This window comes from Hydra vulgaris, chromosome 08, assembly GCF_038396675.1.
Source record: "Hydra vulgaris chromosome 08, alternate assembly HydraT2T_AEP".
Classification (NCBI taxonomy): domain Eukaryota; kingdom Metazoa; phylum Cnidaria; class Hydrozoa; order Anthoathecata; family Hydridae; genus Hydra; species Hydra vulgaris.
The window spans coordinates 13,138,578-13,163,966 of record NC_088927.1 but is presented as its reverse complement, the minus strand read 5'-3'; the positions used below and the strand labels follow the sequence as shown (position 1 = coordinate 13,163,966).

Sequence of the window (25,389 nt, the reverse complement as noted above, 5' to 3'; positions counted from 1 at the left end):
TTTATTTAAACATATAGGACATGTAGGACTGACCATGCTTCAGGACAAACCTTTGTAAGTTGGTGAATACTATTGGCAGAGTTTATTCATGGCAGGTGTTTAATCCATTGTAGGTTTTTTGAAATACTACTGGCACTAGAAAAAAGTGAACAATTTATGAAGAAAAAAATGAAATTAACCTTTAACTATTTTTTGTCAACATCAGATCAGTACAAAATTTAACAATTGACATGATCTTACTATAACAACATAAAAAAAAGGTTGGTAAAAAATTGACAGATTTAGCTTGGCAGTTAGGCAGTTAATATATAAATATCCTTAATTCTGAAGGAATTATAAAAAAATATATGTATATATATATACATATTTATATATAAATAAATAAATATATATATAGGCCTCAGCGGGAAGTGATAGCTTTAGCTCTTGCTCTTGCCCACACTCCCCTAAAATGGTTTACGAGAGCTCTAAATTGCTCTCGTAAAAGTATAATTTTTTCTCAATAGTATAATTATACTTGTAACTAAAATTAAAAATACAATGTCATATTATAAAAAAATATAATTTCATAATAAACTGCAGTGCTTTTTAAAAGGTACTTGTTGCAAAAAAAAAAAAGTTTTAAAGAATTTTTTTTTTTGCAACAAGTGCCTTTTAAATAAATTATAAGTATTAAATCATCATATACGGTATCATACTATTTATTTCTTTTTTACGTAATATTTTGGCTCATATAGCGAGAGCCATTATCAAACTAATTAAACCGTTTTAAAAAGAAATTAATATGAACCTAACAAAATGATGACATTGCAACATCAGATATTGAACATTTTTTAATTTTGCCAAAAAAAAATTTCCAATGGTTAGCAGGAACAAACCCAGACCTGTTTTAGTACTGTTGGAGCGGTATGGACACCAAAAAAAAAGCACTCAAAAGTTGTTAATATTCTTTAATTTTTCTTTTTTTTTTTAAAAAAAAATAGAAAAAAAAAATTTAAGTTTTAAATGCAGTAGTATATAAATAATTTTCAGTTTATTTTAGCTACCTCATCTTTTCTTTGAAGTAGGTAATTTGACAAATGTAGAAGTTCACAACTGTATTTTACTTGATGAGCATTTTGAAATGGACGGATCTTTTAAAATGAGTCATCATATTTATAAACAATTTTAAGAAGCACAAAAAAATATTTTTTAAAAAATGTTTGAAAAAAGATGAGCTCAAACAAACTGCATAAATAAAGTTTACAACATTTTACAACAATTTACAACTAATATATCCTTATCAATACAATGTCAAATTATAGAAGTATTATAAATTTTGCAACATTTGACAAATGTATTTTAGATAAATCATTTTGTTTAAGAATTTCAACATTTTTCAAACAACAACACAGGCATATTGGCAGACTGCATAATGAAAAATCGTAAGGGCATAAGCAGTTTGCAGAGGTTGAAAAAAGTGGTAAACTAATAAATGGGATAACCAATAATGAGACTTTAGTGTTTTTTGGCATGCTTAAAATTAACAAGCAAAAGCACCTGCTTAACACTTATCTTTAAAATAATTTAGAAATTTTCCTGTCGTTAATAGTAAAATAATAATCCAAGTTACTGCTAAAACCTATAAGACAGCAATCATTAAAACATTATCAATTATTGAAGTTTTGTTGCAAATATTTGCAGGATTTCAGTTAGTAACAGGCTAATTAGAACTTGGATATAAGTACAGGATATAAATCTGTATGCAAATGGATAAATGAACTTGCAGAAAAAAGAAAAGCTAAAACAGTTGGCTGCAATTTATATTAGTTTGAAAAAATGGGGGAAAATGCGATTTACAAATTATTCGAAGACTTTTATTTGGAATTATTATGATTTTATCAGCGTATTTTATCCAAACAAAGGCTTTAGATGGTATAATTGTTTTTGCTTCAGGTTTTTTTAATATTTAAAGAAACTTTTTTTTATATAATTTTCAAAACCTTTTTACTATTCATTATAGTGAATCTAAAGAACACCATTTTGGAGTCTTAAGATCCGCTCATCGGCATTATGGTTCCAAGTCAAAACCTTTTAAAAAAATTCCTTAATTTGCTACTGATCCTAGTTCTAATCTGTTCTGACGTATATTAACTAAATATAGTTGTCAAAACACAATATTTCTATCAATTTTCACAAAAATACTAGAACTTTGACCAAGAAAGAGCTTATAACTATGGAAAATTGCCAATAAACAATCAGAACAGATCATATTGTTAAACTATAATGTTCATTTCACCTAAAAAACATATTTATTTAAAATTTTATTCAAATTTGGACGAGCGATTGTGATTTTTTTTAAAGACGATTTTTTTTTAAAGAAAAAAGAATCTTTTGTCTGGGTTTTTTCGCTACAAACATTTGTATTTTATGATACCGCAAAATTTATCATTTTAATATTTTTCATCTTTTCATAATTCACAGACCTGACCATTTAACGGAAATATGCTGTAGTCAGCAAATATCATACAGACACTATAATATTTCAAAATTGCCTTAACTACATTAAGCATATCAAAAACTTTTTTTGCACAAAGTAATCTAAATAATTACAATTTATTAATCTATATGTATACCTTGAGACCAGACGATGGATTCATAAGAAAGTTTCTTCTCAAATCATCAAACATAATTGTATTCTTACAAGAATACTGTGGATACATACCCCATATAACTCCAAGAGGTTTTGTCTAAATAAAAGAAGCATCAGAAACCTGATAACAATGCAAAAATAATCAAACAAAATAAAAACAAAACAAAAATAAGACAAAACTAATAAAACTTATGAAGAAAAAAAAATTAAATTTTACCTCAATCAACCCATATTTTTCAGTATGGATTGTAATCATTGCACCACTATCCATAAAAACATTAGTTTGTAATTATCGTTGTTCATCATTCCCAGTTCCTATTAACAGATTTTTAGATTTTAAAACTCTATTCGAAAAAATGCTTTAATCTAGTGAAAAAATGCTTTAATTTAGTGAAGAGTGTAAAACAACAACCGAGTCACAGTATTTCTGCATTATGAATGTCTGCCTGCAACATACAATTCAATAAATTTTAGAATTTATTTTTTTACAACTTCGCTTCCAACAAGGCTGCAAGCAACCACCAGGGCCGTCTCTTGGGTTGGTGGTGCCTGGGGCAAATGCAGTTGCAGTCCCCCCCTTTCCTTTAGTAATAGTCGCAAATATAAACTTATTGTGCTGCCACCAATACTTTATTACTTACACCACATACCAATCTACTTTATAGATAAATATTTATATACATTCAAACAACGTAAATCTTTTTAGAGTAATGGATGTATGTAGGTAGGTTTTAATTAACTTCAATTTCCTGAAACTACGTACAGTGCTGGCCACTATCATTGAAATTGTCAGCAATATGCGTAGTGCTTTCCACAGATTAGTAAAAAAGTCTTTCCTGTCAGGGCTTTTGATTATATTGAGTGCTTTTAATGATAATAGTGTTTTCTTGGCCACCATTTGTCAAAAACAGTATCTATCAAACTGACGTGTTTAATTTTCTTTGTGCAGTTCTTCCCCATTTATATCTAAAATGCTTTTCACGGTCAGGTATTCTTGTAACATTTTATAATCCTCTTTAGGTTTGTCTTTTGGTGGTAGTTTTTTCATATCAAAATAGGAACTCCCATTTTGACTCATATTTAGAGAACTTGTTCATTCTGTCTTCTAAAAACAATTCAATTGAGTCAATTAGGGGCAAGAAAACATTATTTTTGAAAGACTCTTTTGTGCAGCAATATAGACTTCACCAAATGATTTAGCCCTGTCTGATATAATTGTGTTCAAGCTGTAACAACCACAGGATGTAAATGAGGCTTGTGGGTATTCTGCTGATATTTGAGCTTGAAAACACTTTTTCAAATTGCAATCATATTAGACCCATTGTCATGGCCTTGATCTCTACAGTTGTTTAGGTCTAGTCTACACTAGCCACAATTTATTTCTTCAATTAGAAGGTTAGAACGAGCTTTACTAGTCGACTCTTCACACATGCAAAACTAAAAGGCTAATGACCTTGTTTTAAATAATAACACTCAGCATTTGTGAAGGTCTTTCTCCAATTTCAATTTGCTGTAAATGCTCCATCAAAACTGGATCAAAATTGACCAAGTAATTGGATAAGACCAAGGAAGTTTTTATTATTTTTGGTGCACATCTTTGATGAGCTTCCACGGATTTCAATATTATGTCCGTCTAATACAAAATCATTGACACTATTTTTTAAAGAATGCTTTTCCACCATTCTGTTTTATTGTTAATTTGTTGAATAAGACCTTGATCGACACCTTGTTCATTTTTTATCTTGATTGTTATTTCAATACACTTGTCATAACACCTAAAATGAGATGGAGATGTCTCTTTTATACTTGCTTTGTGAACCTTTTCCAGTTGTTGAAACCTTCTTTTTTCCAAAAATAGGAACTTGGAGTTGGGTCAAACAGATGAGAAGGAGAGAATATAAACCATCTCCTCTTGCTTGTTCATCATTTCTTGCTCCTTGTATCAAAATTCATTTGATTTGTCATTTTTTGGTATGTTTTTATTGCTCTTCAGGAAAAGTATTAGATTCATTTTGAGGATGCAGTCTCTCTCTCTTACATCCAGCTGTTCCGGCTAAGTGGACGGATCATTAAATAAAAATATGCAAGTGTCACTTCTGTGCAAAATCTTTTGTAATTGTAAAACTATCATCTGTTTCAATTATTAAAGGCTTTAAATTACATTCAGGTTCTTTGTTTTTCTTTGGTGTTTCCAGAGATTTTTGGCTACATATATCCAAGTATGAAGTTGATGTAAATATAGCAACACTAGCTGAAGAAGTTGAACTATACAACAGAGGGTTACTCACATTATCTTCCTCTTAGTTAGATTGAGACAGAGTGGAAGTCTCACTAGATGATTTTAAGGAGCTTTTATCACACAAAATGTTTGATTCACAAGGTTGTAAAGAGCTTAGAAAATGAAAAGAATGTGTTAGTTTTGGCACTTTACTTAAAAAAGCTTCATGGGCTGCTTCAGAGCCCTTAGCAAATTTTTTTTCTCTGAGAACCTGACAGATTTTTTAACATTTTAAATAAAAAAATATTTAAATTCATTAAACAGTGTAAAACTTTGTTTTAACTCTTCATAATGTAAGTTGTCTTGTCGGTTTATTTATTTTATTATCCACGCAAAACAAACATGAGTTCAGCGTTGATAATTGAAATAATTTTTAAAAAGTTATTAAAACTAACAACGTGAAAAAAACTTTATATAGGTATATAAAAGAAATTAAAAAAAAAAAAGTAAATAAATATATAAAATATTTGAAGAAATTTTTAAAAAAGCGACATTTTTGAAATGGACTAAAAAGTAAAAAATAAATTTTTTCTCAATACAGATCATATGGTCTTTGCATAGGTACACACCATGAAATATCCATTAAAGTGGGCATCCAAGGTTTTAATGGTAAAGATATTTTATGAAGTTATGAAGCCCACTAAAAAAAAATAATTCCACGCGGTGCACAGTGACTCAGGACGATCAAAAAACGGCAAAAATTAAATAAAATTTGACATAAATTGTAAATAAATAATGTTATATATCAAAATAATATTTTTTTGGGTCAAAGATTTCAAATGTATTAATTAATTTTTTTTTTTTACGCAGCTTCAATGCGTATAATGCGCGTAAAAAATTTTCTTTAAGTTTTAGAATCTTCAAGACAAACACATTATCTTGATATATTACTCTACTTGATAATTAAAAAAAAAATGGTTTACAAAGGATGTTGATACATAGAGTAAAAAAACTATATTTTGTTACATTTATTTCATTATTTACATTACAATAAATAATTTAATAACTTCATCTGGTAACGGTTTTCCTCGATAGCTCTTATTTTTTCTAAAGATATATAGATGAAGAGGTCTACAAAATTGACAAGGATTTCCATTTTTCCAAATTTCAACATCTTCTACTTTGAGCAATAAAGGCACAAAAGCTGTACTAAAAAGATTTTCTTCACTTTTAAGTTCTATACTTGTGTTGCTTGTCTCGTATTTCTGTTTATAAATACTTTGGCTTGATGCTCCATCAAAATCAATCTTTCCATATAAAACTCCAAATATTTTGTTACCTTGACCACAATTAGGCATATCAATCATTTCAGTTATTCTACTCACAGTGTGATCTAACATGCTTTGAAGAGTACACTTTGCAGAAATTACAGAAAAGTGTATATTCTCAGAATAGCATTTCAATTTTTCCTTGAAAATAACATGCAAGGTAGGATAAATATGCGCATTGTGTACAAGAGCTGAGTTTTTGATCATTTGATTTTGTTTTATCGCTGAGATCAGTGTTCATTTTTAACGCAAGAGCTTCCTCTACACTCATATTAATGGGAAAGGTTTTATCCAAAGTTTCATCAACTTTTTCTATCTCTAAAACATTAGAAATATTGTTTTTTATAATGGAGGCTTTTTTTTTTTTCCAGCAGCATTTGCACTTTTTGCAGAAGCTAAAAATTTGATCAGAAATAATATCGAAAAGAGTGCAGTCTTGAGATGAAGGAGAGCTTTGAGGTGGCAATTTGTCAAAAAAGATACGAATGCTTTTAGTTTGCCTTTATGAGATGTTTCCCAACCCATGACTTACTGCTCCAATTTCCATGCTACTTAAACTGAAACTACACATGCAAAGTCTACATCTTGCACTCAATACAGTTTTATCAGCAGTTATCTTATTTGAAAATCTAGAATCTTCTAGCCACTTACTATTGAAACTGCAATTATTCTTAGACATTTATATATTACTAATTCATAGTTTACTATAAAAATTTTTAACTAAACTATAAAACTTACTATAAAAAATTTAACTAAACTAAGTTAATATATCATAGTATAGAAGCTAACACAAACAGAACTAATTAGAAATTTTTTAGTAAAGTTATAAACATTTTTAAAAAAATTAAAAACAAGAAACTAAAAACTTTATAAAAATCTGTAAAAGCCAAGTAAACCTTCACAAAAAACAAAAACTTTTCTTTAATTTCATTTTTTAAGCACATAATTCTTTTTAAAAAAATTTGATTTTAATTGTATTTTAAAAAAATTATATAAAAAATTACAAAATATGTCCACTAGCCTTGAGGGTTTTTAAGTTCACATTGACAGCTATTTTATAGTTATAAAACTCTATAAAAATATTTTTTCTACAACAATAAATTAATATAAACAATTTAGATATTTTTAATTAGTTTAGAAATTTTTATACAAAATATTAAAACAATTTTATTAAAAATAGTAATTAAAGAGATTGAACCTCCATTTTTGCTTTTATCCATTTCATACCTGTTGCAGCTAAAAGATAAAAATTATCATTTTATGCAAAATAAATATTTATAAAGCAAGTATAAAATTTATAATGTTCATAACATTTTTGAAAAAAAATAAACTTTAAAATGTAAGAAACTTACACCATATCACAATATCATACCATGGATAAACAGTTGCTAAAAATTCATGCAAATACGGACGCATTAATTGAAAACCATTTTCAGCTGATGAGCGGTGATCTATTGGTATAAAAAATATAAAAAGTAAAAACGTGCAATAAACTTTTAGAATCAAACCAAAAAAGTTTTTTTTTGACGAAACACTGAAAAAACAAAAAGTTGTTGATTTGTCAGTACAATAAAAAAAAAGATTCCTACCAAATATTGTGTAGTCAATATCTAATACAAGCAATCGTTTTCCAGGTCTCGGAGGGTTTATTTCATATACTTTATATGAATCTACTCGTTTTTGAACTTTTGCAAGATACTCTGCTCTAAAGTAAATAAAGTTTTGCAAAATACTCTGCTCTAAAGTAAAATAACAATAAGACAATAAAATTGAATAATAAAATTGTTTATATTTCAATACTTCACAATTTATTCATTCCATTTGTTACAATAACTCAATGTTAAACAAAGCTTGGTTTCCAATAGTTGCACAACAACATTGTTTTACAAATAAAACATAAGAGTAAGTTTCACAACTTAACATCAGTAATACAAATATTTTTGTTGTACAACAGACTTTAACTTACACAGGAAAATGTTTCCATGTTTTCATTTGTTGAAACAAAGTTGTTGCACAACTGCTGTACAACATTTCTACAACTATAAGAAATTTTCTTGTCATTTTCTAACACAAAAACTACAACTACAGCTTCAAGATTTTTTACATAAAAATTATACTTCACAAAAAATGTTAGTAATTTCAAAGCACACTTTTTTTTTATTTTAATTCACCTCCCCATGGGTATGATAGCCACTACAGTCAAAGAGCCTACTTTAGTTATAGTTGAACCCTCTCTCTATAACTCTATAATCCAAAACGCAAACCTTAACAAAAAAGGTCACACCATGGAGAAACAAGTTGAGCATGGTACTACCAGGGCCGTGGAGGGGATTGAACTTGGAACTTCTTGCTTATGAGGTGAGCGCTCTACCAGTACAACTAGGGATGGCAAAAATCCCGTAAATTCTCAATCCCAGGATTTCGGGATTACAAATTTGTCCCCGGGAAATCCCGGGATTGAATGGAAAACTTACAATCATAGAAGATAAAGCCTGCGAAGAACTTTTAATTATCAAACACTATTATATGATTAATTTAACTGATGAAGTAAAGTAATTTAAACTATAAATAACACCTTTAAACGATAACACAAAATAACAATGTTTAAAAATAATATAAGTATACATTAATATATAAGAGTTATAATTTGTTTTGAAAGCTCCAACTTAAAAAACTCAAAGCGTCCATCATTTCATCGTTTAATCGTGTTCGATTTTTAGAGCATAAAAACCCAGCGGCTGAGAATGCTCGTTCAGACTCTACACTTGTTGGTCGTATAGATAGAATATAGTTATACACTTTTTGAAAGGTGAGCACCTCTTGTGCCACCACTTTCAAATAAAAACATTTCTTTTTCAATCTTAGAAGTTATACTTTCTACCCTTATAGGTGTTGTTCGTATAGCTATCAATCCTTTTTCCATAACTTCGTTTAATTGTTCACTAATTGTTTTGACTTTCTTATCACCTTCGTCGCTTCTTAAAACCTGGTTTAGCTGAACATCACAACTGCTGTCTGCTGCTGATGCTATATCTGTGGGATGAAAACGCTTTATCATGCTTACTATAATCTTTTTATTTTGATTACTTGTATTTGGTACAAAAACATCTGTGATTTTCGTTGATGTAACCTGGCCATTATGAAGATAATAAACTAAGCCACTTAATGGTGTCCTCCTCTCTTTAATTCGGTGACTCAAGCAGCATACAGTTTATTCCCGATTTCAGATTTTTGTTGTTTTATTTTGGTCAACATAAACTCTAATGCAATGTCAGCTGTAATTAAAGTTGTGTCTCTTCGAAAGTGCTTCCGCAGTGGCTTTAACAGGAGTCAAAAGTGCTACTAAATCAGATACAATTTTATATTCATTTTCGTCCATCTTAATTGAATCGTCAATTTTGGAATCCAATTCTAAATCTAGAAATGACTTTTTAACACAATATTTTAATTTGTCAAATCTTTCAAGCATAAGCAATAAGCTGTTCCATCGGGTTTTACAGTCCATAATCAAATGGATGACCTTTCCAAACTCAACTTTTACGTACTTTTGTAAATAATTTTTATTTTTGGTTGGGGACATTTTAAAGATTTTTACAATTTTCCTGACCTTTGTTATAACAGGTCAAAAAACTTGGTGTTTAATAGTAACCTCAGAGGTTTCTTATTAAACAAAAATGAATTATTTGAATCTTGAATACAATCTTCCTCTTCAGAAGCATAGTCATTAATACAATCATTATCTTTTTCTTCATCACTGTGATTCTCTAAACTTGCAAAGGTAGTGTGCTCATCATCTAAAATTTCATCGATTTCCAAGTAATTGGGGTCATTTTTATAAAGAACTGATATTACTGCCAGCTGTAGAGCGTGGGCAAAGCATAGTTGTTGATCACTTTCTATAATTTTTCCAAGTTTCTTTATGACGCTTGCACCATCCGTGGTAATACCATTGATATCGTCCTCAAGTTTTATTTTAAAATTGTTGAGTCTTTCATTTAGAAGTGAAACGCACTTTTCTGCTGGCATAGATCCTAAAATGCGAATCAAACCTAAATTCCAACAACTTTTCAACTCGTGTACGTTCACATTCATGTATCTGCAGTTTCCAAAAAGAAGTCCACTCATCAAGCGTTAAGGAAAACTTGAAGCCTCTTGATATTTGATCAATTATTTCCTTTATAACTAGTTTTTTAACCTGTTCATAGTAGTCTAACACCATTTTTCGAATAGTGTTTCGTGATTTTGGGAGATTTTAAAACCCTTGGCAACTAACCCAGCTCGTATATCAGAAGAGTTGCAAATTGTATTAAATGATATACCATCTTTTGCTGCCATACGGGCAAATACTACAGGTAGGCATTCATCTTTTTTCAATGATGTTGGAAAATAACTTGTGATTTTCGGTTTTTTATTTTTCAGTTCTAATAATTCTTTTGAAGTTGAAGGTGTCGTGGATAAACTTGATTCCTGCGATGTTAATTTAATTTTATGTATGGAAAGTAAATGGGTATGAAGACCTTTTGTTGAACCACCAGCAATTTTTAATATTTTTTTGCATGTAATTACTTTGCATAAGGCTGTTTCATCTGCTCCTTTTAAAAAATGTTTCCATATGAGATTTGTGCTGTTGAATTCAGCGTAGTTAGTCATGATATTAGGTTAATTTCTATCTTATTGAAAAAAAAAGTTATATTTTAAGCTATTTATTGACTAATTATCTTTATTCATAATTCAAAATGAACTTATGAGAAAAAAATTATACTTCGAATTAATAAAATAAAGTTTATTTAATATACCTTCCGTATTTGATAACTTTTAATGTTAAAGAACTTGTGACAATCACGTCAACGTTAAGAATTTAAAAAATAAAAGGAAAACATTGCATGGAGAATAAGCAGCTCAACAAATTTTATAGCGAAAATTTAGACATTTTAAATAAATAAAGTTTAATCAATTTTTGTTTTTATTTATTGTTTATTACAATCCCGAAATCCCGGAAATTTTAGAGACTAATCCCGGGATTTCGGGATCATGAATTTGTCTGTAATCCTGGGATTTCGGGATCCCGGGATTGCTATCCCTAAGTACAACACTACTGCATTTCGCATACTAAATACATTCGCTGTCTACATTTTCTATGACTACACTTATTTTATTCTCCCAGGGTGAATACAACCACGTACGTACCACGACCCTTTTGTTCACTATTGACCAATTAAAGTTTAAACTAAAACTTTTTGATTTCCTTTCCATCAAAAAAACAACACCAACAACAACCCATTCATTCTGTGTCATTCTTTTTTCTAATAAAATTACAGTTTCCAGTTTACACAATGACAAAAAATTTTTAAATACAACAAAATTTTTCAAAAATTTTATTTAATATTATACTAAATAGAATATTATAGATTAATGTTTGTTTATACAAATCAAACCTATTTTGTATTAGAACTTCTTCTTCCTCTATATCAAAATCGTCAATGACATTTGTTTCTGTTACTTCTATCGGAGGAGATATTATAGTTGACTGAAAAAAGGAAGAACTAAAAAAATCTGTGAAAAATTAACTTTTATCTCTTACTTGAAAAAAACTAAATTAATTCAATTCTAAAAAATAGAACAAGATCAAATTTAACTAATAACTTTAATTAAAAAAAATCTCATTTTATTCAAATACTGCATGGATTAATATCATACTTGTTAGTCCTTGGTCTTGGCCTAGCCTTAAGGCCACAAATTGAGGCCTTGGCCTTGGTTTTGGCCTTGAAACTGTTGGCCTCGGCCTTGGTCTTGGCTTTGAAAATTTTGGCCTTGCCTTTGATTGTTTTGGCCTCGGCCTTAAAAAAAAACATGTTTCCTTATTGATTTCATTGAATTCTGCGCATAACATTGGTCTATTTTTACAAAATGTAGTTTTATTGTCATAGCACTTGCTACTTACAGTTTTAACTGTCCTTAACATAAGGCAAAAAATGAAGTCTTTGGTCTTGAAAATTTTTGCTTAAGCCTTGGCCTTGAGACTCTTAATCTTGGCCTTGACCTATAAACTCTTGGCCTTGGCCTTGTCCTAGCCCTTGTAAATTTTGGCATTGGCCTTGTAACGTGTGGCCTTGGCCTTGTTAACAAATCTGGTTAATATAATAAAGGTCTTAATCAAAGATACAATTTCTCTTTTCAACAAGTCAAGTATATCTAAATAAAATATATCTATTATATTAACTCTAAAGATATTATTTATAAAATAATAGAAGCAAAATTACAATACTTAATTATGAAAATGTATTTTATAAAAAGGATGTATTTATAAAAATAAATGACTAAATATAATACTTTGTGAAGATAAAGATAATAACCAGCAAATATCAAAATTGGGAAACTAAAAATTAATATTCTTGGAAACTTGCTGATTGTCTAATAAAATACATAAACCTAACAAGCATTAAAATGACATGATATCATAATATCATTTGACATTTTGATAACAGAAACACAAAGCATATTGATAATTTTTTAAAATAAAATTGTACTGAAAAATAAATATTAAAAGACCTTTTTTAACATTTTTTTAAACAGTGAAAGTCTATGTTCCAAGGCTTAATAACATTCGATAATTATTTATGTCAAATCATTAAATTTTAAAAATTTTTACATATTATGATATCATGTCATGAAATTAACAATGTAAATAAATAACATTGATAACTCAGTTTTATTAGACAATCACACAAAAACTTAAATCCAAAAAAATTGTCATTTTTTTTTACACAATAGTTCATACAATATTTTTAAATCATTGAGTGACAATTAATTTAAATAGGCTCAAATAATATTAATAATAATAATAATTTAATTTTGCTTGAAAACATCATCATCATAAATATTAGAATGAATTTATTTATTATTATTTGTTTTAAAAAATTATTATTTATTAGCTATTTTTTGTAAGAATCAGAAAGAAAAAAAAGTCAGTAAAAATGACTGTCAGAATATAGAGAAAACTGTTTGTGAAAAATAAAAAACTTCAAAAATGTTATGTTCACATGAATCCTGATTTGAAATTTTTAGATTTTTTAAAAAATGTGTAGAAATTTAGTTTTAGCCACCTTTAAATTTATTTTTTTGGCAAGGCAAGAAGTTACCTATAACTTTTGTAATTAACATCAGACATAACTTAATTGCTTTTTCTAAAAAATAAAAAAAGTTGCTTGACACTGTAGTGCGGTTAGCTAATTATCATAGTTTAAAAGTACAAAAACATTCAGTTTTGTTAATTTTTAGTGGGAATTATTTTCAATATCAAAGAGTTGCGCAAGGTTTTCTAGCAAGATTTAAGAGTATTTTAGGTATTTAATACAAGCTTGTGGACCCCAGCAAGAGCCGTGGTTTTTTGGTGAAGCCAGATCCACAAAAATTGAGCAACTCTCAACTCTCTTGCTTTTTTTATAGGAATTAATGTTTTTTTATAGTAGACAAACATTCATTTATTGTTTAACTAATTTGTTGAATGATTTATTTATCAAATTTTAATTTTTATTGGCTTTTTTTCTCCAAAACGTAATGTATCTATTAATAATTTTGTATTCAACAAAATACTATCCTTCGATCACCAAAAAAAACATTGCAAACATTAATTTAATTATTAAAACATACTACAACAATAACATTTACAGTTATAGTAATTAAAAATGCTATTAAAATGATTTTTTAATAGCATTTCTTAATATGCTTTATTAAAATAAAAAAACAAGTAAACTTAATATGGAAACATTCTTACAGTATTACATATAAAATTGTATATTATATTTTTAATTTGATATTATGCTGTTAAATATTTGATGCGCCAATTAATGATCATAGGTTATTCATATCCTAAAAATTATACTAGAATTGATTTTATTAAGTTGTTTTGTTTGCTTGTGAAAAAGTGTTTCTTTATAAATTATTTAAGTTTACTGTGTCATGGTTTATATTGTCGTGTTTGATTAGTCATCAATAGTCAAGTCAATAATAGGTTAACAGAAATTTATTTTAGTTTTTTATTAAGTCACATGATGTGTTTTAACATTTTTAATTAGTTAAAACATTTCAAATTTCTGTGAACCTCTAAATAAATTGATTTGCACTTACTTAGTCATATATATATAATTTGAACACGTGAATTTGAACTTTTTAATGTTTTTATTCCAAATTAAAAGAAAATAAAAAAATATAGTTTTAAAAGTTGTTAAGTTAATAACATATAAAAATAAATGTATATATATCCAAAACATTTTTCTTTTGAAATGTAATATGCGCAAGTATAGTAGTGATATTGATACATTCACCTTGTAATCATGAAAGTTGATTAAAAATTATTTGCTGTAATTAGTTTGGATTTGGGCAGGCATATGTAATCAAAAATTTTTTTCTTTAATAGCATTATTTGCTAATAGAGTTCAAGGAGCTGAGTAGAGCCAGATTTTTCTCAGGAGACAGAGCAGATCCATTAAAAAAACTTTTGGCTCCAAGTCTGATTATATATATATATATATATATATATATATATATATATATATATATATATATATATATATATATATATATATATATATATATATATATATATAAATAGTTTACAATTCAAAAGGAGTTATAGTATTCTTGACAAAATGGTCTTTAGTATTCTTACATGCATATATTTTTACCAAGTAACACCTGTGCTATAACAGCACAGGTGTTACTTTTGTAAAAATATATGCATGCTAAAATATCAGTACAACACGGCCCCAAAATAAGTAAAAAACTTATGTGATATATAAATATTAAGTTACGATTGAAGCTAAAAACATTTAGATTTTAAGAAAAATGAAGAAAGTAGAATGCTTTAAAAATAATTTAGTAATTAAAAGTAAGTAGTTCAGCATCTTTTAAAACTAATTCTTATTCAAAGTACACTCTTTGATGAAGATATTTTTGGACACACAGTTGAGGGATTTAGATTGGTTTCTGCTTGGCAGCACAATTAAATTTCTATTTCAATTCCAAGTCCTGCGCTTTGTGGGATTCCCTTTCAAAGCAAAAGCTGGAAGGAGTTTGCATCGTATCATCATTACTATTTAAAATCGATCATGCCTACAGTGCTGGTCAAAAAGATCCGACCACGCATTGTTTATCTATGTATATAGTATATACATTGTAGTGTAGGCGCTTTCCTTGGAATTTCACCATCACACTTTGCATGCGTGATTGGCTAGTTATCAGCCAATCAAAAGAGTTATACCATTGTTATATATACCATCGCATGCGTGGCTGTGAATTACTATTTGCATTTGACTATGGCGACAACATCACCTGGAAAACGTGCTAAAATATAACTTTTGATGGAAGATGAGAAGTCTGAACATGCAATTGCCGCACGTTTACAAATGCCTAAGACAACTGTTCACAACGTCATTCAGCACACCAAGTCAACAGGCACCAGCACTGCAGGAAGGTCCAGTGGCAGACCAAGATGTACCACATTAAATGTGGTACATCACGGCGGATCATAAAATTATGATCCGCCGTGCAGCCACTAAGGACCCACTGGTATCATCTTCACAAATTCTCAATGAACTGCCTCCTGATGCGAATGTGAGTTCTCGCACCATTCGGCGACGTCTTGTGGACGATTTTAATCTTTGATCCTATCGCACTGCATTAAAACCACGACTATCTTAGAAAAATATTTGTGACCGCCTCAAATTTTGTAAAGCACATAAAAATTGGACCATGGCAATGTGGTGACGTGTCATATTCTCAGACAAATTGCGAGTGAAACAATTTGCTATGCATAAAGTGAATGTTCAACGGCCACCAAACACACGTTACAATACCCCTTATGTTGCTCCAGCGGTAAAATATTGCCATGCAATTATGATTTGGGGAGCAATTGCTGCCAGAGGTCGAGCGGGAATCCATTATGCTGCCAGGTGAAACTATCAAAGCTGTTAGCTATTTATATGTCCACGTCGGCGACAACTTTGAAGGAGACTTGACTGGAGGCGTGGTCCCAAAAAATAACACCTGATTACTGTGACTCTCTTGTCACCTCTATGCCTCAAAGAATAGAAGCTGTCCTCAAAGCCAGAGGAAAACATTCGAGGTACTAGAAACTCTTTTCTGATGTGAACTACTTGTTGGTTTCTTCGAAAGTGTGTCATTGACTTATGTGAATGTTGTTTGTTGCGTTTAATTCAATCATATTATCATTAAATTGAAGTGGTATTACATTTCTGTCTAAAAATCTTAGTGGTCGGATTTTTTGGCTAGCACTGTATAGTAATATATATATATATATATATATATATATATATATATATATATATATATATATATATATATTCATTTTTTTTGTGTCTTTTATATAGTTGGAGGGGCCTTAGTTACTGTTTTAGCTCACCTTAAATCTACTTTAGTTCTGACCTGTAAGTTGCTATCAATATGTTTGACTTCTGTCTGTTTATGTTTATACTTAAGTTTGTGTTCTGTCTGAACATCTTGCACGGTGTTTCTCACTGTAAGTTACATTATGTATGTATGTATTTTTTTTTTAATGTTTAAATGCTCTATTTATGTTTAAATCTGTTTTGATGCTGAGTGAGTTCATTAACTAAATATATTCTAACTATAAAACCTAGTCAAACTATAAAACCTTCTCAAAAACAAACTATAAAACCTGCTCCCCCTTACTTCTAGTATTTTGTTTGATGTAATATTTTACTAAATGCATTTCCAAAATGCCATGCCTAATGTTTTAAGGTGCTGTTTGAAGGAAATAGCTCCTTTTATTTACTCCAGATCAGGTCAGGTTCAGGATCACCCTGCTACTGGTATTATGTAACCCAGTACAACCTGCCCTATGCCCTGCTGTCTTGTAGAGCGTGCTTTTTTAGGGAAAGGCTAGGAGAAACCAGCTCTAACTCAAAAATCCTCTGCCTTGGTGCTTTTGGTTTAGTAAAGATTAGAGATGGTGTCTCTATAAAAATACTCATCTTCGGCAGATTGTTAACTGTATCCAGCTATAATTCCTTTGCCTTGGGGCTCTGGGTTGAGTAAATTATGGTGTCTCAATAAAAATATTCATCTTGAGCAAATGTTAACTGCATCCAGGTATAATTCCCATTGTCTTGGGACTATTGGTTGAGTAAAGGCTAGAGATGGTGTCTTGATAAAAATACTTATCTTAGGCTGATGTTAACTGCATCCAGCTGTCTTGTAGGAGGCCTTCTGGCAAAGAATTTAAGGGTAAGTGGAATAGTTCTGTTAACCAGCCTCGAACTCCTTCTTCATTAATTAGGCTGGTGTAGATGTAAATCTGTGTTATATTGTTTCCGGCCTAGGATGATGAATACTGGATCTTTTTGAATATTCTCATAGGCTTTTGTTTGTGCTTCCTTGATAGTGGCTATGACTCTTCCTGTTATTTCCTAATGAGGGCACAGCTCTGTAATTCAGTTTAATGGTTAAACTGAGTTTTAGAGTTACTGGTAGTATAGTTTCCAAACTCCGTGGTAGCTCTCAGACAAGCTGATTCTATTAACAGCTGCAAAATATCAAAGTATTAACAGTACCATGTTGTGCATGGATGGTATTCCTGTTAATGCTTTTAGTTCGCATTGAAGAGACCACATAAATAGCCCTATGTCACGATTTAGGGTTGATTAACAGGACTGAGAAACTCCATAGCTCATTGCTTAGTAGGCTGTGCTCTATCTATGAATGAGTCAAGTTCTCTTCAAAATTAAGTCATGCCAAAAGTAACCTAAAACATCAAACACAAAAAACCATCCCCTTTATTAAAGGCTTTAGAAATGTCAGAGATAGCCCTAACCTCTCTACATTTATCTAATGCACAATAAAACCTATTGGTTATTAGTGTTAACAAATCAGCAGTAGAACAAGAAGGTCCAAATCCATATCTGATCATCAGATCAGATAGTAAGTTATTAGATTCAATATGAGAGATTAATTGCTGCCAGAATTTATAAAAATAGGATAACAGATGCCGCTTTCCAGCAGGCTGGAAAACAAGACTCTTTAAAATATTTGCACAATTTTTTCCTTATAATATTCAGAAAAAATCTGGAAAAATATTTTCAAGACATATCAAGAAAAACGCCTTTTTTTGTATTTAAGAATAACTTGTGTGTTTGAAAAGAAAATTTTTGGCTTATATTTGGTTAATACTTACTTAAATAGAATTAATAAACTAGACTAAACTAGATTTTTAGGTAAGTAGTCAAAATAACAAGATTTTTAGGTAAGTAGTCAAAATAATTAAAATGACCCCGAAGTGCTGAGTATTTATATATCTTGAATAATCTTTAAAAAATAAATTTTATATTATTTAAATGTTCAAAAACAAAGCATTTATTAAAGCATAAGCAAAAAACTTTTTAATAATTTTAAACCCCATTTTTTTTCTCGAAGGTAAGTTTTGATTTTAACACCACTTTTTTCTTAAAGGTACGTTCTGCAGTATTTATTTAAAATAAAATCTTTGATTTTTTTTAAAATAAATACTGCAGAAATATATGGAAAAACAAAACATGGTTATTTGTTAATATCTCAATAAATAAATTGATTTGGTAATTTTAATTACCTCAAAACTTATTTTATAATTTAAATACATACATACATTTTTTAATAGGCTGGGTGAATAAAAATTTGCTTTTACCAAGCGTTTTTCAAATAATTGCTCAGCTAAAAATGAATAAAATTTTTTAGCAATTTTGCTCAAATTTTTATTCACGTAAAGCTGAGCAATTACTCCAATTTGTCTCGGCACTTGGGAATCCCTTAATTAATAAATATACACGTACAAATAAGAAAACATTATTTGTAAAAATAATGCCAAACCTAAGTAAAATATAGCATTAAGTAATTGATGAACTATACCTTTACTATTTTATTTATTTGATGGCAAAAAAAATATTTTTATTTATATTTTCAGAAAACTATTTGGATATCCGGAAGAATCCGGAAAAAGATAATCCCTGGTAAAATCCAATAAATGGAAATCTATATCATAACATAATATAACAAAGTTTATATAACATAACATAGCTTATATAACAAGATAGCATAGTTTATATCATAACATTAATATAACATACATATATACATATCAATGGTTTCTCAAAATTTTGTTTCCTAAACCAATGTTTTCTTACATTCCTGCTTTTGTACATGTAAATGAGATTATTGCCTTCAACTTTGGTTATCACTGTAATGACTTTAAATTTTAATTTTACATTCCAGAGTTTAAATTGCAATTTTATCCTTTGAAAATGTAGTATGTAGTATGGAAATTACAAAACATGTCATGATTGAAAAATATCATGTTTTTCTTAAATACGTATATATCAATGGTTTCTCACAACTCTGTTCCCTAAAGCAATGTTTTCTTACATTCTTGTTTTAGTACATGTAAATGAGTTTATTGCCTTTAATTTTGTATTTCACAAATGCATAAAACTTTTTATTTTGAGTATTTTGAAAAATTTTATCTTCTAAAAATCACAACCAAACAAAGTAATAAATTTACAAACTCAAAATCCTAAATGTATATATGATTTGGATCCTTTTATGTTTAAATACAGCGTTAAGTAAAATAAAATAAGTAATTTCTAAATCTGGTCTTTGTTTAGAGTTATGCAAAAAATTTTAAATAAGCAAACAACAAATAAGCAAATATTTTAACGATGCATAGAAATTAAAGATAAGTTGTAATTAATAAATCAAAATGAGTTCATTGTAATAACCTAATATATTTATGAATCATTTTAATAACTGACAAAACAAAAAATTGTATTCAAAAATAAAAAAAATATTAAAAACAGAAATAATAATAAAAATATTAATGATAATAACAATAATAATGATAATAATGATAATAGTAATAATAACAATAGTAATAATAATAATAAACATATTCTTATGTATAATGTATTCACCTTTCTTGTCATCACATGTAATCCAAAGTGAGTTAGAATTGGTTATATAACACCAATCACGTGGATTTTCTGTAGAATCTAACATTTTAAAACCAAAAACTAATTGAAAAGCTGGACAAAACATATTAAGAATGTCATTAGCATGAGGCCTTTTGGAGGGCTCTTGATGCCACATGGTTATCATCAACTTGGTTAAATTAACCAACCCATAAGATGCATCAGGAATGTTATGAAATAAAGGTCGAGACCCACTTGTGACTTCCTTATCTATATGCAAAGGCTCAACATGATAAAAAGGTCTTTCATATACAATCAACTCATATATAACCATAGCAAACGAATATATATCAACACTAGAAGTGTATTCATCCAAAAACAATCTGTGTAAAATCATTTCTGGAGCAGCATAACCTTTAGTACCAAAAAATGTTTTCAAACCACTTGGACTCATGAAGTTCGCTGTACCAAAGTCAGTTAACTTGATATTGATTTTAGCATTATGATTAAGCGAGAATAGTAAAATATTGTCTGACTTTATATCGCGATGAATAATACATTTTTTATGCATAAAAGCTAAAGCACTTGCTATTTGCTGACAAATTCGAAACTTAACAATTCTAGGAATAACTTGGCGTTTTTTGTGAATGTAAGATGATAAATCACCATGATTAGCGCATTCCATCACAGCACATAATTCTGGCTTCAGTAAGAAACCTAAAAATTGAATTATATAAGGATGATGACGTAATTTACTGAGCATTACAATTTCTTGTCGAATTTCGTAAAACTGATTCAATGATGATGAAAGTTCATCTAAATTGCTCATCTTGAATTTGTAAAACTTTATTGCAGCCTTGATTTTATTCTTACAAAAACCACTATAAACTTTTCCAAATTGGCCTTCTCCCAGTTTGCAATTATCATTTTGTTCACATTGAATATCATTGGAATTGAACTTCATCGTTTTTGGTAAATCTTGAAATGTAAGATCCGGACAAAATTCTGTTATATTTATTGTTCTTGGTACATGTTTTCGTTCGCAAAACACAGCACAAGTATTATCTTCTGAGATTTGATACAGTTTTTGAAAAGCAGTACTTATGTTAAATAAATGAGGTGGATTTATGCCCAAGCTTGTACATATAGGACATGCCAGGGAAGAAACTACATGAGGTTCCTTGTGTGGCATCAACAAACCTTCAAACCATTCATTTAAAAGTGTTCTAATATGATCAACCACATAACTGAGAACACGATAGCCTAAGAAGGATTTAGTTACACATATTTCAATTGTTTTTCTATCTGCTTTAAATGAGATAGGTAGCTGTTGTACAGAAAAACATAATTGTGGGTGATTAAATATGACTCCTTGATTCCAGCAACTTAAATAGTCATTGTCTAACAGATAAGCTAGTTCTCCATAATCGTTAAAATGTTCTTCATAATCTTCATCATTATTGGATAGTTCATTGATAAGCAGAGATTGGAGTTCATCATTTTCTTCTTTTTTTTCCTCATTTGAGCAATTATAATCTTCATAGTCTTGTTTTGAAACTATTTGCATGCTTGCATCAAAATAACCAACATCGTCCACTTCAGTTGCCACTTGCATATGACCATCAGTTTCAGTATTTTCAATGTTATCATTTTCAAAAACATTGTCATCTACATGAACATCAATCTGAGAATCTGAGATAGGAATATCTTTTAAATTAGAACTTATATTATAATTAGTTTGCTTTGGAATTTCATCATTGCTGCAAATACCATCATTACAATTATAGTCACTAGCATTTACATTGATTACCTCATTTACAATAATTGGTGGATCACAACTTTGTTCATCAACTTGTTTAAAACTACTTCCACAATTATTTGAAATGTTACAGTTCTGATCAGAACTACTTGAGATGTTACAGTTCCGATCAGAATTAAGCTCAAAATCAACCACACATTCTGATTGAGAATCTGTAAGATTGATGTTTTTTGTTTCATTTTGACTTTCATTTTCTGCAACAACTACATTTATTTCTTTTTTAACAATTCCATCACTTGTAAGTCCCTCATTTGAATTTGTTTCAAACTTATGGATTAAACTATCCTGAAGCTCTTTTGATAAAATCATAACATCTTTGGGATGCTGTATAAAATTATTATTTTCACTAACATGACTAAAACAACTATCTACAGTAGGAAGAGAAACCATTTTGTTAACATCATTATTAATGCCATTGTCTATTCCAATATCAGCACAATTATTGTTGCTGTTATTCAAATCCTTGTCAACATCATTATTTATTCCATTATTAAAATCATTATGAACACCATTATTAATGCTATAATTAATATCATTAATAACACAACTATTGATGTCCTTACTTAAATCAGTGTTAATGCTATTATTGATGCTAGTATTGGTTCCATTATTAAAATCATTATAAATATCTTTATTGATGACATTATTTAAATAGTTATTATTATTATTATTATTATTAATGCCAGTATTAAAATCTTTATGCTCACTATTATTGATGTCATAATTAATAGCATTGATAACACACTTATTGATATCATTATTAAAATCATTACCAATGCCATTATCAATAGCAATATTTGTAGTAGATATAAAATTTACACATTCATTGTGTGAATTACTCTGAATTTTTTTACTACAATTACTATTTAGTTCTTTGTTTATACTACTGTTACAACTGCTAGAACTATCATAAAGAGCATTTGCATTAGAGTTAAAAAAACTCTCGGCTGAAACAGTACTGCTTGACGAACTACTTGAATTACTATTTTTAGAATCATTTGATGTTTCGGAGTTATTTGGAATACACTTCATCGGAAGACAACGTACTAAATTATCAACATTATTAAAGACAAAGGGGTCATTAATTGATGGCTCTATATATCTAGATAGTTGTTGAGAAAAATGAATTTGATTTAAAGTAGAGTTTGTTTTGGGAGAGGTTATAACATATAAAATGTTTGACGAGTTTGTTTCATTTATTTTAGGAGGTTTCTCATCTTCACAACAAGACATTACAGCATCTAGCTCATCTGTTGGTAAATCATTCCTAATTAAAGAAACTTTGGGCTTTGTTTCAGTATTTGGTTTTGGTGATAACATTTCTTTTGTCATCGATAAAAAACGCGTAATAAATCGAGCCCAAAAACCATTAGGAATACAGCTAAAGAAATAATAACGAGTGAGTAGGTTACTTGACTTGATCGACAATCCATGTTTTGGATCATAATTTGGAAGTTTCGGTGGAATAAGAACTCTATGATCATCAATCTTGCAAGCAACTTGGAATCGTGATAATAAACTTATACATTTCTTTATTAAATCAGGATTTTCATTTCCCAATTCTTCTTTTAAAATCAACTAAATAAAAAAAAGTAAAAAAATTAAGCTTTGAAAAAATACAATTATATACATGCTAATTCAATATTATAATTCAGCAATGCAATCATGTGTTTCCTTTACAGGGTTATTAATAATTATATAGCGATTTATTATTAATTATATATCAGTTTATTAATAATTATATATCAGTTTATAATTAACTATATCGCAGGTTGTTTATAATTATATATAATTTATAAAATACCTTTTTTAGTTAAAATAAAAAATACATCCAGTAAAATAAATATAAGAAGTCTTGTTAAATGTTAGGTTTTTATTTAAATACTTGTTCTATAAAAGCAAGATCAAGATAATGCTTCATATGTTGATAAAATGCCATAAAATCAACATTCTCATTCATATCTGTTATTAGCGTATTACTGTGTTGAATAATATCTTATTTAGTTTCTGGATATGGACGTAATTTGAAATATCTGTTCTTTAAACATGAAAATACTACTTCTATAGGATTTAACTGGGGAGAATATGGGAGCAGATATCCATATCTAATATTCTTATCCTTGAAAAACTAAATTATCAGTCCTGATTTATGAAATCTCACGTTGTCCATGATAAGAATTTTATTTTCAAACAATCTTGTTTCATAGCATTGCTTGAGAAATTCTAAGAAAATTTCAGTGTTGAAAAGTCCTTCAATAATTGAATGTTTTAAGATGACTCTGACTGATATTAATGCAAGTAGACTTTTGTTTGCAGTTGTAAATGCAGGAGTGTTTCAAGGTGAATATCTGAAACTTGGTCTTAAATGTAAACTGAACCTGGTTTCATCCAAGATTAACATTTAAGAATAGTCAATATTTTTATATTGAATAGAATAACTTTTTCCCTCACTAACTATTCTTGGTGAACAGGTGACATCAGAGACCTTTCTTAATCTTTTTCTTGAATTTTCAAACTTCTTAAGGTAACAAAATATAGATGGTTGGGATATGGTTACTCCATTTTCTTAAAGCCTTCTGCATTCCAACCTACATAAGCGAATTGTTGTCTTGAATACATTCAGATAACAACATCATAGTACAAGAATTGGAGCTTTGCTTGCGGCCACTTTTCTGTAGTAGGCTAAAACAAGCACCAAGACTATTATTAGTTGATATTATAGCCTGGCATTTTCTAATGGTGGATACTCCCAAATCAGTAGCATTGGCAATTTGTGCTATACTTAGCCCTCTGTCCATTCTTATTTTTATTTGTTTAATTAATGTAGATAAAATTGGTACTCTTTTTTTCCTTCTTATATTTATGACAGGTTCACTTCATTAAAATTATTTTCCATGGAGCTAAAATATATTTAAAAAAATAATGATTTTCTGATGCAATAACATCAGAAAATCATTATTTTAATTAATCAATAACAACTTCTTCGTGCTTTTTCAATTGTAAACATCCAAATTAATTGTAAATATATCCTAATTTATAAACAAATAACTAAGTTAGTACAGGTTCACTTTTATTAAAATTATTTTCCATGGAGCTAAAATAGCCAAAAATATATTTAAAAAAATAATGATTTTCTGATGCAATAACATGGTATTAATGGATGAATATATCATTTATTTTTAAAAAATTAAAAGCATTATATAATTATTAATAAACAATTTATTTTTATGACAAGCAAATAAATCATTGGTATAAATTGATACTAACTCTGGAAACTACCATTGAACTGGGACTAACTATTTTGCTTAACTATTTTAGCAGAACTATTTAAGGAATTTTAGCTTTATCACGATCAGATAGCTTATCAGAAAATAGTGAGAGAGGAGATATTTCTTCGGTTAAATACCAAAAATGCCAAT

At 28.8% G+C, this 25,389-nt stretch overlaps 1 protein-coding gene and 1 pseudogene across 1 annotated transcript in view; both read right to left on the bottom strand.

The window, feature by feature from the left end:
- Positions 1-511: 511 nt before the first annotated feature.
- LOC136083031 (ubiquitin-like domain-containing CTD phosphatase 1) lies at positions 512-18,125 on the bottom strand (annotated as a pseudogene).
- A 1,030-nt stretch (positions 18,126-19,155) lies between these two features.
- The window catches only part of LOC101237797 (leucine-rich repeat serine/threonine-protein kinase 2), a 62,817-nt gene continuing 56,583 nt past the window's right edge, over positions 19,156-25,389 (bottom strand). Inside the window, exons 7-8 of the mRNA XM_065802440.1 lie at positions 20,130-23,548; positions 19,156-19,219 (exon numbers count right to left, since the gene is read on the bottom strand). Coding sequence (XP_065658512.1) covers positions 19,156-19,219; positions 20,130-23,548 — 3,483 coding nt within the window. The remainder of the gene's footprint in view (positions 19,220-20,129; positions 23,549-25,389) is intronic.